The sequence below is a fragment of the Coenobita brevimanus genome, chromosome 98 (genome assembly GCF_032717465.1).
Source record: "Coenobita brevimanus isolate Jiangsu-jjx chromosome 98, ASM3271746v2, whole genome shotgun sequence".
Classification (NCBI taxonomy): domain Eukaryota; kingdom Metazoa; phylum Arthropoda; class Malacostraca; order Decapoda; family Coenobitidae; genus Coenobita; species Coenobita brevimanus.
Window position 1 is genome coordinate 23944154 of NC_137051.1, and position 18188 is coordinate 23962341.

Consider the following 18188-nt stretch of genomic DNA (forward strand, 5'->3'; position numbering starts at 1 on the left):
GATTGTGGAATGAACATTTTTGAACCCCCTCTTGTTCGGAACCATTCTATTGTTCTCTTCTGGCATACGTCGGAGGACTTCATTCGTGTGGAAGTGATGAAATTCTGAGTTAATAGATATTTGGCAAGGGCGTAAGTTTTAATACACTAAAGTCTGTATAGTTCTAGATGTAAATTGTGTCATGAATTTTTTAATGTTTATTTTTGGAGGCACACGTCGAAAGAATGTCTTGTAAAGTGTCAAGAACAAACAAGGCAAATTTTCCATATAAAACAGACATACCTTTACCTCAAAATCCGAGTGATACATGGCTGCAAAAAAGGAAGAGTTGAAGGAACGAGGTGGACACATGTATCACTCAGGCTGCTTTCGCTTCCACATTTTTTTTCACTAATGCATTTTTAAAGTTTAGACTGAGTTGCGAACATTTTTCAATCGATATTTGGGTGTGGCGTAAGCTGCTAATGAAGTCTGAATAGTTTTATATACGGAGTCGACTATTGAATATTTTGAACCTTTTTTTTGGGGGGAGGGGAGGAAATGTCTTGGAGAGTTTTATAAAGGCTAAAAAAACAAAAATAGCTTTTAAAACACGACAAGGCCATTCGTATCTCACATTCCGGTGACAAATGGCTGAGAGGAGAGGGAGGTTTGAAAGAACAGAGTAGACGACATGCTTCAGTCAGGCTGCTCTTCCTCCTTTGTCCTTTTTGAACTTCGGATTGCTTCTGAACAGTTTTTTGGTTGGCGCATAAGTAGATATTAATGAATGAGTAGGTCTTGATTTTTCAGAGCAGGGTAGAAAGGTTGCTAGTTCCCTGAAAGCTGTGATAAACTGCTGGAACGACAGAAGTGAAAAACGAGAGCAGTGGAAAAGAGTTATTTGTGAGGAGCATGGGGAGTTACCTGAAGAGACAGACAGACAAATGAGGAAGTAAAGGAAAGTTGTGGTGTTGATGCGGATGTGATTGGAAGTGTTAGAAATAATACTCTAAGATGATTTGGCTACATGGAAAGGATGGGGAATGAGAGACTGACTAGAAGAAGCAATGTGAGTGAAGCTGAAGGGGAGAGGAGGAAGGAGAGACCAAGGATGAGATGGAGGGATGGAGTGGAGAGATGTATAAGAAAGGAGGGTGTGAGTTGGAGGGAAGTCAGCCAAATGACAGAGGACTGGGCGACATGGAGACGATTTGTTTATTGCCATCCCTTACGGGATTAAGGCGTCTGGAATAAATAGATAGATAGATAGTTTCGACCCTTGAGAATATACATTGCGTCAAGAGGGCCCAACCCAGAATGGAACTAATGTATTTTCAGTACGTTTCTCTTATTTTTGCCAGCGACTAAGTAGTATGAAACACAGATAGTGCTATATATATATTTTTCCCTATGGCGTAAGCTGACGATATTGTTCTGTAAAGTTTCAAGGAGAAAAACAGAACTGATTTTGCCTGTTTCTCTGCAATATCGTATCTGAGAATAAACAGAATAATATACTGAGAGAATTGCCGGTTGGCAACTGAACGGAACGCCAAAGAATAGATAGGCGATGCAACCAAGTAAAAATAGGAACAACTTTCAAAGTGACAAATAAAACTACCGGGGCGTGAAAGTTGTTGGAAATTGCCGTGTGTGTCCAATAAATATCACCAATCCTATTAACTGGCATTAATCCCTCACAATAAAACATGAAAGCATGCACACTGAAAAATAATATGAACGCACTTTGCTGACAGCTGATTAGTTTTGGATAAGCAGAATCGATCTGCTGTGTTAATATAATATAACCCGATGTAAATCCTTACCAATTATGTGTTTTTAGCATTTACCTGCGAGGACATAACTTTTTATTTCTTTCTTGCCAACACCATGCGATTTTATTCATTTTCGGATACACTCATCAGATGACACGCGTTCATTATAGTCTTCTTGCTACCTCCATACGAGTTTATTCATTTTAATGGCGTCGTCTTGAAGTAAAGGGATTAATGAAGACAATATGTAAACACTTAGTTTCAAATGTCTCCCTGAAACTGAATATAAACGAGAATAAAAAGAAAAAGATGTCATCGCTTTCTTAACCAAGTCTAAGCCGACATGAGTTATGCTGTTTGTTACTTATATCCTGCCAGTTCGAAAGAATCTCTCGTAAGGTCAATAACCCCCTCTGAAGACACCAAGCATACGGTGGAAAAACACATCGTCGGGCTGAAAGAGCAAACGTATTAGCTTTACGTAAGCCGACATCAATTATGCTTTTAGTTATTCATACATTGCCGGGGCTTGACCTGGCACGGCTGACGGTAAAATGGACAGAGCCTATAAAATATTCCACAGGGGCACAGGTAAAGTGATTTATTTATTTTCATTCACCATTCATGCAGCGGGATTATTAACCCTGTCAGTTCTGTAATGCCCTTTCCTTATTTGTTTTCACTGCTACCAAATTACTTTGTCCAGTTTGTAAGACTCCTTTGCAGAGAAGTTTATCGAGGTTGACTAACCCTTCCAGCAGGAAACATGTCAGTGAAGAGGGATAAAACTGCTTCGAGTTAACAATAGTAAAATTTTTAGTCATCGGACTGAAGCGGTAAATGTGTATTATATAACAGACATTAGATCACAGATGGTCCAATTAATTTCATAATGGAATTCATATGACTCCTGAGGATTTTCCCAGACTACTTACAGCTGACCCGGCAAGATAATAATCAATTCACAGAAGTAGCGTTATTGAGACTAATGTTCGCTAATTACCTCACAGTACCGCTAGAGACGCATTGACCCGTATCCTCATTGCTAAAGGAGATTGCGTTACACTTCTTACGAAGAAATTTTTTGCACTCACTGTGATGTACTGGTCAGTGGAAAGCGACATGAATTGAGGAGAGGGTTCAAGTACCCAGATGCAGAGGCAATGATCCAAACGAAGTAGAAAGTAGAGAAGCACACAGAAGAAAGGTGGCTGGTGCTATGAAGCCTTGATGTTAGGCAGAGGTCTGAGCGTCGAGATTGTGTAAAGGTAACGTATTAACGTATGGGTGTGATACTCTAGTATGGCATGAAAGCGAAAAACCTAGAGTAAGAGTGGTGGATATAGGATTCTTGATTCTTTGAATGGAGTGTGTCGAGTGAACACAATATGAAATAATGAGATCTGTCGAAGATGTAGCCTAAGGAACCCTGTTGATAACAGTGAAGAAGAGAGTAGGTTTAGATGGTTGGGTCATATGGAGAGAATAGATGTAGACAGGATGATGAATAGGATACATGTGAATAAGTCTAAAGGTAGCCTAAAAGCTATATGGTTATGGTAAATAAGTGTGTGAGAACTTGGGATGTGGAGGTTTTCTAGACTATAGAACTGATATGGAATCGACTTGGTTGGATGAATTGTGTACAGTCACGTGACGAGAGTTGGCACTCGTTTTTTAACTTGCTATTCGTCTGACTGAATCAAACTGGCACTTGTATTTGAAGAGCGTCTATAAAGAGAAATGCCTCAAAAATATGTACGATGGGTAAGCCTATCAGACGAAGCTACAGTACGATCACGGGTGCATGAATGATGTGTTAATGGCTGTGTGGCTCATTTCACTGGGCATTCTGTTGGGTACTTTCTCATTTCTTCAGTTTGATTCCTATCTCACAGTTTAGCTTCCTGAAGTGGGGAAAAAAAAAAAGGTCTTGATGATGATGATGATGACGCCTTTATATTGTTTTGCGTAATACAAATATCCATTATCGGGACTGTTTCCACCGGTAACATACAAGAGGATATCACCTTTTTCAATACGATGGTCTATTTTGCTGTATACGATGGTATATTTATCACTAGACGATTTCATTTAGATCAGGAAGAACGTCTGGTTGAAAAAATGCCAATGAACGATATATATATATATATATATATATATATATATATATATATATATATATATATATATATATATATATATAAAGAATTAGCAAGAAAAGCTGAAAAGATGTAACCGGATTCAAGGGTCTAAAAGACAAAATAAATCGTCACCGACTAGTATTACGAAAGCTCCCAAACCAAAGAGAATACGTCCCATTCATGGTACACCCAAATACACACACGGAACTACACAGAGCACTCCTGAGGTCGCTTCCGCAGTTGCTGCCTTTTGTTCAGATGCCAACCAACAAAATCTTCACTTCTCTGTTTTCGTTTCCACAGAGGCCTTTCGCAGTGAGGTTAACGAGTGGAATCATTAGTGAGCTCCATGTCTTCCTAACGAAGTTTACCACGTTGGGGATTTGCTTCGCTGGGATGTAAACAAATCAACTGTGTAAGGGGCCCTAGGAGAGGTACTAGGAGCTAGTATTTGAGGCTGAGGTGCATAGAAGAGGAGGTAAAACGAGAGGGAGGTTGAGAGGTAAGGTGACAAAGTAACAGTATGATGTATAGTGGTGTGTCATTGTTGAGTTGAGACAGAATTGCCTGCTTCCTTTTTTTTCTTTTTTTTTTTTGTGGGGGAGACCACCCTTGACGGGATACGACAGGTAGAGAGATAAGATACTTTTAACGACTTCATTACAATGACACCCGTCCTTTTTCTCTTTACTTTTTTATACACCGGGCAGATTCTACTCAGGTCTGGATAGGTTTCATAAAGAAAAAGGCCTTTATATAATGACCAAAAACTCTTAACCACCACGCGCCCATAAGCCTTGACAAATATAATCCTTCGTTACTCCCAAACACAGACATATTATTTCTCAAGCATCTGGCCTTGATACTCATGCTTATCTATACCTGAAACATCGCCTAATAGTTAAATCACAACACACTAAAATATAGTCGATAAAAATCAACTCTCTCCATATTCATCTTCCTTCTTCTTTCTAAGACCTCTCCACACAAAATGGCGAACCCGATCATTTTTTTTTTTTCCCACAAATATCACTGGGTCTGATTCAGGTAGGTGTTGCCCGAAAACGATCAAACGTAGTAGGTCGGATATAGGTCAGGTTTTATAGTTTTCATCTGATTTTTACCAGACTTAGTAGAAGGGTAAAGAGTAAGCAAAGAGGGAAGTGATAAATATTTTAGAACAATCGGTAGAAATCTAAAGTCATCTGAGAATATCAAATTTTCGGGCCTTTAACTAAAAGAAAATCAATAAATCGGAATAAACTTGGTGGACCGATTTGGGGTCAACCAAGATTTTTTTTTTTTTTTTTTTTTTTTTAGAACAATACGTCAAAGATCAGGGACATGGGACAAGTACTTAAACACTTTTGATCCAATATATTCTAAGCTTAGTGGAGGGGTTAATGACAAAGCAGGGATGAATAACCTCAAGTTGGGGAACAATCAGTAAAAAGTCAAGGTCGCAAAGCTACCGTAGGTCAAAATTTGTCACTGACCGATTGCAGGGCGCGAGTGTTGTGCACTGTCAGCGCTCCCACCTGTTCTTGTCTCCAGAGTATTTTATTCAGCCTAATAGATTTTTCCCACTTGAATGAGTTAGAACCTTCATTAATCCCTTCACTATTACTACAGTCGTAAGCTGAATAACTTAAAAAAAAAACTTTTAGAGATTTCTTACAGAGAGGCTTTAAAAAAATCAATGAAACAAGTATTTTACGAAAAGAGAGAGGGCAGTGTGTGGAAACTCCCTGTACTGTTGTTTGCAGATGATACTGTGTTGTTAACTGAAGACGAGGAGGAGCTGCAAGACTTGGTAAATGAGTTTGGAAGAGTGTGCAAGAAACTGAATCTAAATGTGAATGTAGGGAAGAGTAAAGTTATGGTCTTCGAGAGAAATGAAGTTACTGAATGTACAGTGAAGTTGGATGAGGAGGAAATGGAAAATGTGAGTGCATTTAGGTACTTGGGTAGTGTGATGAGTAAGGATGGAAGTTTAGAGGGTGAAGTGCTTGCAGGGGTACAACAAGGAAGAAAGGTTGCTGGTTCTTTGAAAGCAGTGATAAGAAACAGGGAAGTGAGCATGGAAGTGAAAAAGTTACTGCATGACAGTATTGTGATACTAACTCTAACGTATGGAAGTTAAGCTTATACGTTGTTGGAGGGGCACAAGTCAAGAGTGAGAGCAGTGGAAATGAGTTATTTGAGAGGAGCATGTGGAGTCACGTGGAGAGACAGACTGACAAATGAGGATGTGAAGGAGCGTTGTGGTGTGGATGTGGATGTGACAGGAAGCATTAGGAGGTACACACTGAGGTGGTTGGGCCATGTGGAGAGGATGGAGAGCGAGAAACTGACGAGGAGAGTGTATGTGAGTGAGGTGGACGGGGGGCGATGGAGGGGGAGGCCAAGGATGAGATGGAGGGATGGAGTGGAGAGGTATGTGAGAGAGGGGTGTGTGGCCTGTAAGCAGGGCAATGAAATGGCGGGGGACAGGGCGACATGGAGGAGATTTGTTTGTGGCCACCCATCACGAGATTAAGGCGTCTGGCAATAGATAAATTGATCAAATGTATGAAATGTTAGGATGGCAATGCGCCAAAACCTAACGAAACAAGGTAGCAGCAGTAAAACATGTCATCCCATCCCTATATGTTTCCTTTAATAAAAATTCCATATGTGCCATTATGATGTACCAAAAGTACACCCGAAAAGTATCATGGTAATGGTATAACTGTTAACAACCATGGAGTGCACAAGGTATGCCATTAAAATTGATGTAGCTATGGCACTACACGTCGCTTTACTTCCTCGACCTTATCGAGTTGTTTTGGGCACACTGCCATTTCTGCATCTCCATACATTTAAAAGACATTTTTTAAGCGTGTAACCAAGACATGAGGAAGCCCTTCGTAGTCAAGAGGTTAATAAGTTGAATCAAATGTTATTTGTTCCTCTTAAAATATATGGCTTTTCAAAAGTCATAACGTTCGCATGGAGAAATCGTGTATTTCGAGATTATATTACGACCGGATTTTAACCGTAATACCTAAAGAGAGTCTAAGTCTGGCTGTCACTACCGTAGGATATGTTCCCAATAAACACATCTTCCTTGTATAGTAATAGCTCTTCTGTCTGAACAATTCATGACATGTAGATGACTCTGAAAAGTCCCAGGCAATAGTTCTTTTGCCCCGACTCAAAACTATGTCAAAACCCTGTGCAATATTACTAATCTGACAAGGAAATATAAGTGTATGAGCTCGAAACTCCAGAAATGTAAATGAATTTTTGTCTGTGACTCTACATGTTGCTTGTCTCTCCCTCAGGTGTGGAGTCAGAGACGGAAGCAAAGCGCCATGGAACCACACAAGCCCTGCCGCAGCTCTGCCCTGAAACAACTGCAACAAGAAAAACACCTACTGCAACAACGACCACGACACCAACAGCATCTTCAGTAGCATATTATACAGAGTGTGATACAGTAGAAATTTAAGCCAAAAGTCCTTAACTAAAAAGAAAATGAAATCTCATGAGCAAGGGAGATAAACAAAGTAGAAACGAAATCAAAAGAAAACATGAAGTGAATGTAATGGCAGGAACTGGAACATAATATTAAAGAGAGTTGAATTAAAAGAATAGAGAGGATTAAAAGGAAATTTAAAAAGGAAGAAAAATGAAGATGATAGTGCGAAGCAGCCACGGTGTACATGCTGTCGCGAGAGTAAAGTCTCGCCAGAAGAACGACTAGACGTAGCAAGAATGAGAACCCAACCCCAGGAATGAGATGCAGAAACCAGCGAAACGCGTAATACGGAGACGGAAGTGCTTTTTCGTCTGAGTAGGATTGGCTGCGTGGGGTGCCTTTCGAATCTTGCCCTGGAAAATCTGACAAAATCCACTCCAGAGACATAATGATGATTCCAACATATCTGTCGCCAAATCCCAATCCAAAATCATATACAGTTTTAACATATCATTCCTTCTCATAGCCAAGCGAACCTCAGGTTGTGGTTAATTTTATGGACATTAAAAAAAGTACACTCCAAAGTCCCTCTTAAAGCCACAGAAAATAGAGTTATTTAGCGTATAATATTGAGGATACATAAAAATAAACTCTACTGTAAACCCAAACCGCAAGCCATATCGGTCTTTCGCAAGTCTGCAAAAACTAGGGTTTGTGGTGTAGATTTTTGGGACACATATACATATTAAACAATGTAGACCATATTGATCCTCCTACAACCCACAGAACTTTGGAGGCCTGCTGTGTAAATTTTTTAGGACACATGCTAAACTGTAGCCCAAACTGTAGCCCATGAGTGAGAGTCAGGGTGATGGAATATGTAGACTGCGCGGAGGGCTACGTGTGAGCGGTGCGGGAATGGAACTAGCCCTCCCACATGTTACCGTCAGCACAGAAATAGAATGTCTCGCTCACGTACGCACCCTGACAAAATTTGCGTCCTTGATACAACAGCATCACTGAATTTTTAGAGTGCCACTGAAGTGGAAATTTGTTGTAAAGAAAACTGAGGTACTAATATGTCGCTGTTTGGAAGATGAGAACACGAAGGACGGGGTGTAAAACACGCAGATGAAGTAATGTAAATGGAACTCAAGAGATGCGGCAAAAATAATGAGGGTTTTAATAAATTGCTGCTGTCATTGCCCATGCCCCTAAAGACTCAGTCACGTAATACGGATAGTGACAATTATAAACGTGTTTTATGACTCCATGAACTTACAGACACAAAACTTGACGTGAATTACCATTTCAAAGAATACTTACAAATGAAGATTAAAATTAAGCAGACGGAAAGTATGCCCTTGCATTATGTAACAAAACGGATCGTTAAAGAACCACTGTCAGTGAAATAGTTGAGAATCTGCAACAAGCGTAGATCATATTGTATATGAAAGCAGCAGATATACTCCTGAAGTACATAATATACTGTACAGACAGTGTGAGTATCCATGCATGTAAAGTAAGTGATTCGGTAACGAGTGTTATATGAGTAAGTTTTGTGGGTCAGGAAACACTGATGGTGACCCGACTGAAAGAGAATAAATCAGTAAAACAATAAAAACACTGTCAGTGACAGGCACTCAGAAGAGACAATAAAAGTGCTGGGAGAACGTTTAAAAAGAGTACTCTAGTTTTTCCAGTATTTTTATGTGTGAATCAGTGAAACCCCTGGCCAGCTTTGTGAGTGTCAAGATGGCCGCCTCCACCGTCTGCTTCATCTATTTCGTGCAGATGGTGGCGTGGATTGCCCGGGGTTGTCTGGCTGCCGGTAAGTACACGTCTCATTTTACATTATCCAGTCAGCACGATTAGGGAACGTATTAATAACTTTTTTCCCAAGATTATGTGCATTTTATTTTGGTTTTGATAACCTCCATTTCATTTTACTCAGCCTAGGAAAGACTTCTCGGAGTGGAGAGTTTATATGTGGTTTTCATGAGCTCCTGTATATGATGAAGTATATCCTGGCTGAATAAAAGCATGTGGTTGTAGGAAGAATAAAATACTGAAATACATCATGAGAATGAAGAGTTTACGTTTGAGGCTGCGATAAGTAAGAGCAACCATCAATTTTTGACAGCCATTTGGGAAAATTATGCAGTAGTATTAGTAGTTGCAACTCCAAGCTCATCTGAATGTGAGCTCAGTGGACTGCAGGCTGAAGTTACCCTCCTCCTGCAGTCCAACATTCTAAAAGAGAGGGAGATGAAAGACGTTGCATGACAGAGCAGCGGAGCCGACCGCTTGCATTGATGCCACTACGTGAAGGCGTCCTTTCCCAACACTTGCGAAAAGGTAAACGATGTCTGTTTTTTTTTTTTTCTTCGCAGCTGGATGAGCTGTGTAGCGTGGCATGCAGGCAAATTACATCCAATAGTCACAACAGTTTCCGTCGTAAACTGGAGGCTCGTATGATCCTTCGCCCTGTGAGGTTTAATGTTGTAATATACAAGTATATGCTTGTTTTGTTTTGGATACCGTCGGTCTAAACATTCTTGTCCTTATCAAGGATGCTCCAACACCAAATGATCAGTTCAGTTCTGCTTCAGCCGACTTAGATTATTTCATTTCCAATCAGGCCATTCCAGGTTAGGCAGATAGATTCAAGTCAGTCCATGAAAGCTTGTGCCAATAGAAATCTTATCTTTGTTATGGTTATCGAAATATAGCGGTTTAGATCGCTTAGTCCTTTTTAGATTGCTTCAAGTCTATCAGCTCTATTCATGTCAGGACAGAGTGGTTTATATCATGCTTGTTAAGAGGTGTGTAAAAAATTAACTTAGCCAAGCTTTTGAGAAAAGGCGAAAACATCTTGAAATGCAATATAGCAGTATAATTATGCTGAAACGCAGATTCTCAGTGTTCTGAGAAACTGGCCGTTTCATGGAGGAGCAAAAAGTGGGTGGGATGGGTTGATGGAAAGTAGGAGGTGTGGACTGGAATTACGAGTGATGGAGCAGGATGGGATGACTACAACCTGGGAATACGAGTATTTTATGAGGAGCGACATTGAGGAAGATAAAGTTGGTATTAGAAATTATATATTAGTGGACAGAAAAAGAGTAGAGTGGGTGCCAAAGAGCGCGTGGGAGTTTTGTGGTGGGAAAGCAAGGAACATACACCTACCGAAGACGGGCGTTGTAGGCCGAACAGCATGGGCGTGATGAAGGTTTCAGTCAGTTATCTCCTACCGAGCCAGCAACAATGAGACAAGCATTGCCTCTCTCATATACATTATTTTATGTAAGTTATTCCTTCATGCTACGGCTGGACTGTAAAGGTGCAGGTAAAAAATCACTCACAAGATCCATGCACGTGCGTGAGAGCGGGTCGGAGCGCCTTATTACGGGGATCAGGTGAGGGGTGTAAAAGAGAGCCGGGTCATTAGAGCGGACGGATAAAATCTGTTGTTAGGTCATAAAGCCAAACAGGGAGCCTTCTGTCTTCTAATCCCCTAATCCTGTGTCCTCTAATCACGTGTGTGTCGGCGGACCTGATTGCTAAGGCCATCTGATGGGCAAAGGGCAGACGGAGCTGCAATCAGGGTGATGTTATGGGGTGTGGGAGATGATAAGGTGTGATAATGGTTGTGGTTGTAGGTGCTGTTGTACCAGTGATGACGTGCCAAATGCCGATTATTTTAGCCATCTCAGTAGAGACAGCTCTAGTGTTTTAGTCCAGCTCACGCCCGGCGATTTTATGCAGCGATGAATGAGGCGTAGGAGCCTGAGTGTTACTGCAGCTACTGATGGTCACAATAAGTTTAATATTTTATTCCTCCTACCCATTATGCGATTTTATTCATCGTAAAGTGCTATGGGAGGTTGAGAATGTTAACTACATAAACCCAGCGAACCAGTTGTGTAATTTTTCATGCTGTTATCAAACAGTTTATGCCACATAGGAGTCTCCGGCAGTAAATGGGTAAATGAAAGTTGTATGCAGCCCCTACAGTTTGAATAATGTAATCTGATGTAAATAAGATCTGGGGAAAGCAAAGTTTGAATGAAATATACGTCCTCTGATTGCAGAGGTTATATACTTACCAGCGAGACCTTCTGTCCACTGGTTCGCTTCTGCTCTGCAGACATAATTATCTGTGATGTTGATGAGTGCATTAATTAACCATTATCAGCAGCATGATAACAAAGCTTACCATGGAATCTTTTGTGAGCTCCATATCTTCTCGGTGAAGCTTGACATGCTGAGGTCTGACAGGTTTCGTTGGTTGAAAAAAAAAAAAAAAGAAAAGAAAAAGGTCAACTATGATAGCAACCCTTAATTGCTGCTATTTTCATGGTAAGTTGCTTTATGCCTGGTGGTCTGTTGGTTTAAGATACTAGTAGAGTTAGTCATGTGCCTTCCGCGTCCTCATACCCTCGAATCTCCAAGAGGCGGTTGGAGTTTTTTCGATCGTGTAATGCCACCAGGACCACAGGCTGTGGTCATCTATCCTTAATGTTCTGGACTATGGCAGCCTGATCTTGGAAACATATATGGCAAAGGTGACCGATAGGCAAAAGGATAGATAGATAAGCGGTCAGATAAAGACATAAGTCAATGGATGAGGTACCCTTAACTCTGATGTAAGATGGAAGTCATCATGAATTTCGCCCATTCACAAAAACAAGGGAAATGTTTGATACGAGAGAATGACCTACGAAAGTAATGACCAGTAACACTTAGAGACCTTAGCTGGAGAAAATGATGTAAGGTTCTAGCAATTCACCATAATTTATATAACATCCGATGATCCAAGCAAGTTTTGTTTTTTTTTCCTCCATCCTGCCGCACTACTTTCAGTCAGAGGAACACGAGTAGACTAATAATGCCACGCCCGCTGCTTTATCCATGTTTGTCTCTCATTTCATTTTCTAGCTTAGTGCACCACTTCATTTACTCTTCTTTCATTGCTGTTTGATATCTGTCAGTCATGAGCTATCAATATGTGAAAAAAAAATCTACAAGTACAAAACAAGAAAAACGTTTAATTGAATGTATAAAGATGGCAGGGTTAAAAAAAAAAAAAAAAAAGGAACAAGGTCATTGCAGTAAAACGACATGTAATTCCATTCTTACAATTTTTAATACCACTGTGTGCTGTATGACTGGTTAATAGTTAAACCATTATCGTGACACTTTTGGGGCGAACTTATGCTACACAATAGTGGCACGTACTGGAACAAAAAAAAGAATGCAGGGATAGGAATATAGGCGATGTCATTTTCCTGCCTAGATCTTGTTCGATGGTTTTGGGTGTACTGCTCTCCCCTCATCTTCATACATTTTATTATCTTTTAGTACTTGTTTTGCTGATTTTTAAAAACATCTCTGTAAGAAAGCTCTGATTTTTTTTTTTTTTTCGTTACTCAGCTTAACAGCGTCGTAATACTGAAGGGATCAATGAAGGCTCTGAGTAGCCCGCTCCAGGACGAAAGGTCTCTCTCTTTAGCTGAACTGGAGAAAGTAACGAGAAGGAGCACCGAGAGAGAGCAATACCGACACGCCTTGCGATCGGTCGATCGGTCTATACCTAACTTTGTGATCCTGACCTTATATCGATTGTTCTCAGACTTGAAATGCTTCATCCTTGCGTGACCATGAACCTCTCAACTAAATTTGCTTCAAAATGAAAACTAAAGAATTGACCATGCCCTGTGACGTTAACCTATGTCCTATTATTATCAAACTTGTAGAGTATAATTGTTATTTGACCCTAAATCTTTCCACCAAGTTTATTCCAATCAGATACAAAATTTTTAAGTTAAAGGGCCGAAAGTTTGACAGCGTCCTGTGACCTTACATTTTGGCCAATTATTCTCAAAATTGAAACACTTCATCCTTTTGTCATCCTTTACCCACCTACCAAGTTTTGTCCAACTCCGATCAAAACGATAACAGTTGACTGTTCCCGACCTATTACCTTTACCTTTTCGATCAATATTTACTGTGCTTCCGACCCAGTGGAGATTGAAACCCCCTTGTGAAAAAGCCAAGGTGATCGGTTGTGCGATTTTAAAGCAAGAGGAGTCTCAGAAACGAGAAGATGGAGAAATCAGGGTTATTGCTGACTATGTTTTAGCGTGATAGTGTTACGTTTAACCAATTTAGGAGATGTTTTAGGTATAGCCAAGCATGAGGATTAAAGCTAGATGTTTAATATTTTAATTCCTCCGTGTTTGGGAATCAAGAGGGATATTATTTATTAAAGCTTATGGGAGCGTCAGCGCCAACCCTACATAGAATGTCTACCGACACTTTGATATACCGTATAACTCTGAAACAATTCACTTGTCTTGAAAACCCTGCCATTCCAAACACTCTTAATACACCCGATAATGTTAACATTCATGACGCCCGCAGCGACTCTTGACACTCGGACATTACTTTGAGATCCCTGGCTCTCTTAACACAGGTTAAATCTGTAACACTATTCGCCTTCTTGATGATTTTCACACCCCTGGGACTCATAGCACGCTGGAAACCCCTTAGGCCTATACGTTTGACACCTCTGGTACTCTTAACACTCGTGACACCCCTTACACTTTCCATTCCAGCATTCTTGGCACTTGTAACCCCCCTGACACTCTTAACAACTCTTGGCACTCTTAATACTCTGATATCCCTGACATTCTTGACACATGACATTCTTAACACTCTTGACGTTCTTGACACCCGGGGCAATCTTGACACCCCTGACACTCTTGACAACTTTGATATTTTTGACACTTTCGACACACACGACACTCATGACATTGACATCTCTGGCACTCGTAACACTCTAGACAGCTTTGACGCTCCTGGCACTCTTTACATTCTTAACACTCATGGCATTACTGACACCAAAGTCACTCTTCACACCCATGGCACTCTTGATAACTCTGTAAATTTGACACACCTGGCGCTCTTGACACAATCTGAGACTCCTGACACACTTGGCACTCTCGACACGGCTGGTCCCTCATGACGTTCCTGACACCCTTGACGTCCCTTGCATTTTTGACACTCACAGACATTCAGGCAATTTCTCACCCCCAAAGTCCCTCATCCCTTCCCAGCTAACCCCCCATTCCCCTCATCAGTTCCCACCTCCACTCCCCAGATCCTAATCTCCTTCCATCCTTCACCCCCACAGTCTCCACTTCCTGCATCCCCCCTCATCCCCTCATCCCTTCCACCTCCTTCATCCCCTCCTATCCCCTCATCCCCCCCACGTCCTTCAATCCCTTCCATTCCCTTATCCCTTCCGCGTCCTCCTATCCTCCTTTCCCTCCCTTCCCCTCACCCTACGTCCCCCATCCAATCTCTCACCCCACCACATAGAGTATCTTTCAACACCCACGCTCCTCCCCTGCGATCCCTCATTTCCCCCAAGTTCCCCCCTACCCCCATGTCTCTCGCTCCTTCTCATCTTTCCCCTCTTTCATAACATTCTCTCTCTGTCTTTCTGTCTCTCTCTGTCTCTGTCTCTGTCTCTGTCTCTGTCTGTCTCTCTCTCTCTCTCTCTCTCTCTCTCTCTCTCTCTCTCATCCCTCCCTTCCATTGCCACCTAGTAATTACATTCGCCGGGCCACCAAGACAAAGCAAGAGGAATGAGTCGCTAAATCTGCTGCCTTGGATAATCCGGTGACGCATTCTCCTCGGCTACACGACGCACCCGCACGGAAGGATGTCGAAATCGGCGCCGCTGGTGTAAAATTAGATCCATAAATATGATTCGCCTCTTGTCCCCCATTTTCTTCCCCCCTCCCCTTCTCAGGTGCATTTTCCTCTTTTCGTAATTTTATGGTTCTGTGGCCATCACATTTACGCATTTCATAACTCCCTTCCCTTAGTGCGGGAGTTAACAGAGGTTGTATCTCACTCTTTTAGTTAGAAAAATATCTTAAGTTAGAAAAGCCCTTAAAGTAGCATGAATAAAAATTGAAATACGTCATGAAGGTGATGTGGTTAACTCAGTCCCCCGTGAAGAAAGTGAATTAAGGTGGAGGTACATTTAAAATTTATGAAATTGTTGTGTCTGCATAAATTAATACAAAGAGTTTACAAAGGAATGAAAATTTCAAGGTGAAGAATCCCCACTCTCCTGATGCGCCGGTGGTCCATTAGTCCATTAGCGTGTGGTAGACAGTATCCGATATAGTGTATTAATATAGTTGTCTGCTCCTCAGCTCCACGAAAAAATATGTGTGGTCTGTATAGGGAGGCAGATCTATCATTTACCTTGGATTTATATGCTGTACTTGCTCTTGCCATAATTCATATTTTTGTTTTACCCAAGTTTATATTGTTTTCTTTAATTTTTTAAAAAATATTTTTAGTTTTCTTAGATTTTGCTTTTTTTTTTTTTTTTTTTTTTTTTTATATATAACAACATCTGCACGCGTAGTGTAAGGGGATGATGTGTTTGGTTTGGTTGGTTTGTCAGTCTATCTGCAAGATTATGGAAATCTATGGAATTAAGTTGTACCAAACTTGGAATAATGAGTGACATCGAAAAGAAGTGATTAAATTTTGGCTGAAAAATATCTTAGGTCATAGGCCAAGATCGTAGTCAACAGAATCAGCTTTTATTCGATTTAGACCAAACATGATGAAAGGACCATAGTAATGAAAGGATTTTCGACGAAAAATGTCATAGGTCGTACGTCAAGGCCCTAGTTAACTGAAACATTTTTGATTCTATATATTGTAGATCTGTTTTGGTGGAGGGAATGATTGTAATGGAAGGGGAAAAATCAGATCAAATGGTCAGAGGTAAAGGTCACAGTGGAGTCGAAGGTTCGGGCCTATAATTCAAATAACTTGATTCGAACTGGACTGAGCTTAGTGGAAAGGTTTAAGTTAAGGTCAGCCAAGGCCCGGGTGGTGTGACTGGTGAACAGTAAGTGATGATTACAGGACAAAATCAACATATACATTTTTATCCGGATTGGACCTAGTTAAGTTGATTTGTTCATGTCCAGCAGCGATGAAATGATATGAATTTGAGAGCAATCCTTCAAAGGTCAGTGTCACAAAGCATGCCCAAAGATCTGGCCTTAGACCCAAATTTTAAGTGGCACTGAATGCCTCGTAACGCCTTTTCCTACGCGATTCATTTTGCTTATTACACCTTAACATTCTATAGTGCACTATTTATATCACTTTAATATCAACATATTTTGTATCAGTGACGTTCAAGAGTAGGCTATACTGAGCTGTGGTGTGCAGAATAAATTGGTTAGGAAAAATTACTAAGAAATCTCCAAATCCATTTAGAATAGAACTCTTCTACTGGTTGTAGGGCGCAGGTGTTTCACTCTGTGAGTACCATAGTTCACTCATTCCTTAAGGTCTAATATACTGTTCACACTTCGTTTTATTATATGCTTCAGTGTTGTGCTGACTTATTAATTATTTTGTATTTGTTCTAACATAGTAAGTCATATTTTGTATTATCAGTTTTTGGTGTTTTTTTATTCATTGCATCGAAAAACAAAATCAATTGTTATTCACATTTGTTTTAAATAATTGCTTTGATAATAATCTATTGCATTATATTAGTCATAGTAACTTTATAACCCACACTCATGATTACCCGGTTTGGTGCTTTATTTACGTATTAATCTGCCACATATTTTCTGTTAGTGTCCTGTCAGTGATGAGAGTGTGTCCCGGCCGCGTCAGTCTTTATCCTGGCATCCTCGTGGTCTCCGAGTAGATACGTGCTGTATTGAGAAAGGGTCGGGATACTTGGTTTTCCTCTTGTCGATCGTCTATTTGTATATATATATATATATATATATATATATATATTAGCAGCAGCAACAGCAGCAGCAACCATTGCGAGTCCCCTGCTGAACAAAGGCCTCCCCCAGCCTTTTCCACGAATTCCAAGACTGAGTCAATCTCTGCCACGTTTTGCCTACAAATTTCTCTATCTCATCCCTCCACCTCCTGTCTGGCCTTTTTCTGCTGGGCTTACAATCTCTTGGAGCCCACTCAGTCAGCCTCTTGCTCCACTAGTTATCCCTTATTGCTGCTGCAAGACCTGCCCACCTCCATTTCTATTCTAACTTATGTTTTTGACTTTAGTCTACTCTCTCACCCAGGTTGATCTTTTCATGTCTCTGAAATGTATTCCCAACACTTACCATCCCATTACCCTCTGAGAACGGTTTAGTTGATTTTCCATCGATTTTTTTTTTTTTTTCAGTTTCCAGGTCTCACAATCGTACGTCATGGCTGAGCTTATACATTCGTTATATACTTTTCATATCATACATATTGGCAAGCTACTTTTCATGATGTTCCTATGTTTACCGAAAGCTTTCCATCCAAGTGCACTGTATCTTTTAATTTCGCTATCATGGAGAGACAGGCTGACGAATGAGAATATAAAGGAGCGTTGTGGTGTTGATGTGGATGTGATAGGAAGCGTTATGAGGAACACACTGAGGTGGTTTGGCCATGTGGAGAGGATGGAGAGTGAAAGACTGACGAAGAGAGTGTATGTGAGTGAGGTGGAGGGGGGAAGAGGGAGGGGGAGGCTGAGGATGAGATGGAGGGATGGGGTGGAAAGGTATATGAGAGAGGGGGATGTGAGTTGGGAGCAGGGCAGTGAAATGGCGGGGGACAGGGCGACTTGGAGGCGATTTGTTTGTGGCCACCCCAAACGGGATTGAGGCGTCTGGCAATAGATAGATAGATAGATGTCTTAAGCTCATTTTAGTATTTACCCCAAGTAATTGTACTCCTCATTTACTTCAAGAATTTCTT

General features: G+C 40.8%; 1 protein-coding gene across 1 annotated transcript in view; it reads left to right on the forward strand.

Annotated features, from left to right (window-relative positions):
• The first annotated feature begins 9114 nt into the window (after positions 1–9114).
• Positions 9115–18188, forward strand: part of LOC145414077 (carbonic anhydrase-related protein 10-like) — a 411901-nt gene continuing 402827 nt past the window's right edge. Inside the window, exon 1 of the mRNA XM_080283641.1 lies at positions 9115–9195. Within this exon, the coding sequence (XP_080139767.1) occupies positions 9120–9195 (76 nt within the window). The 5' untranslated portion in view covers positions 9115–9119. The remainder of the gene's footprint in view (positions 9196–18188) is intronic.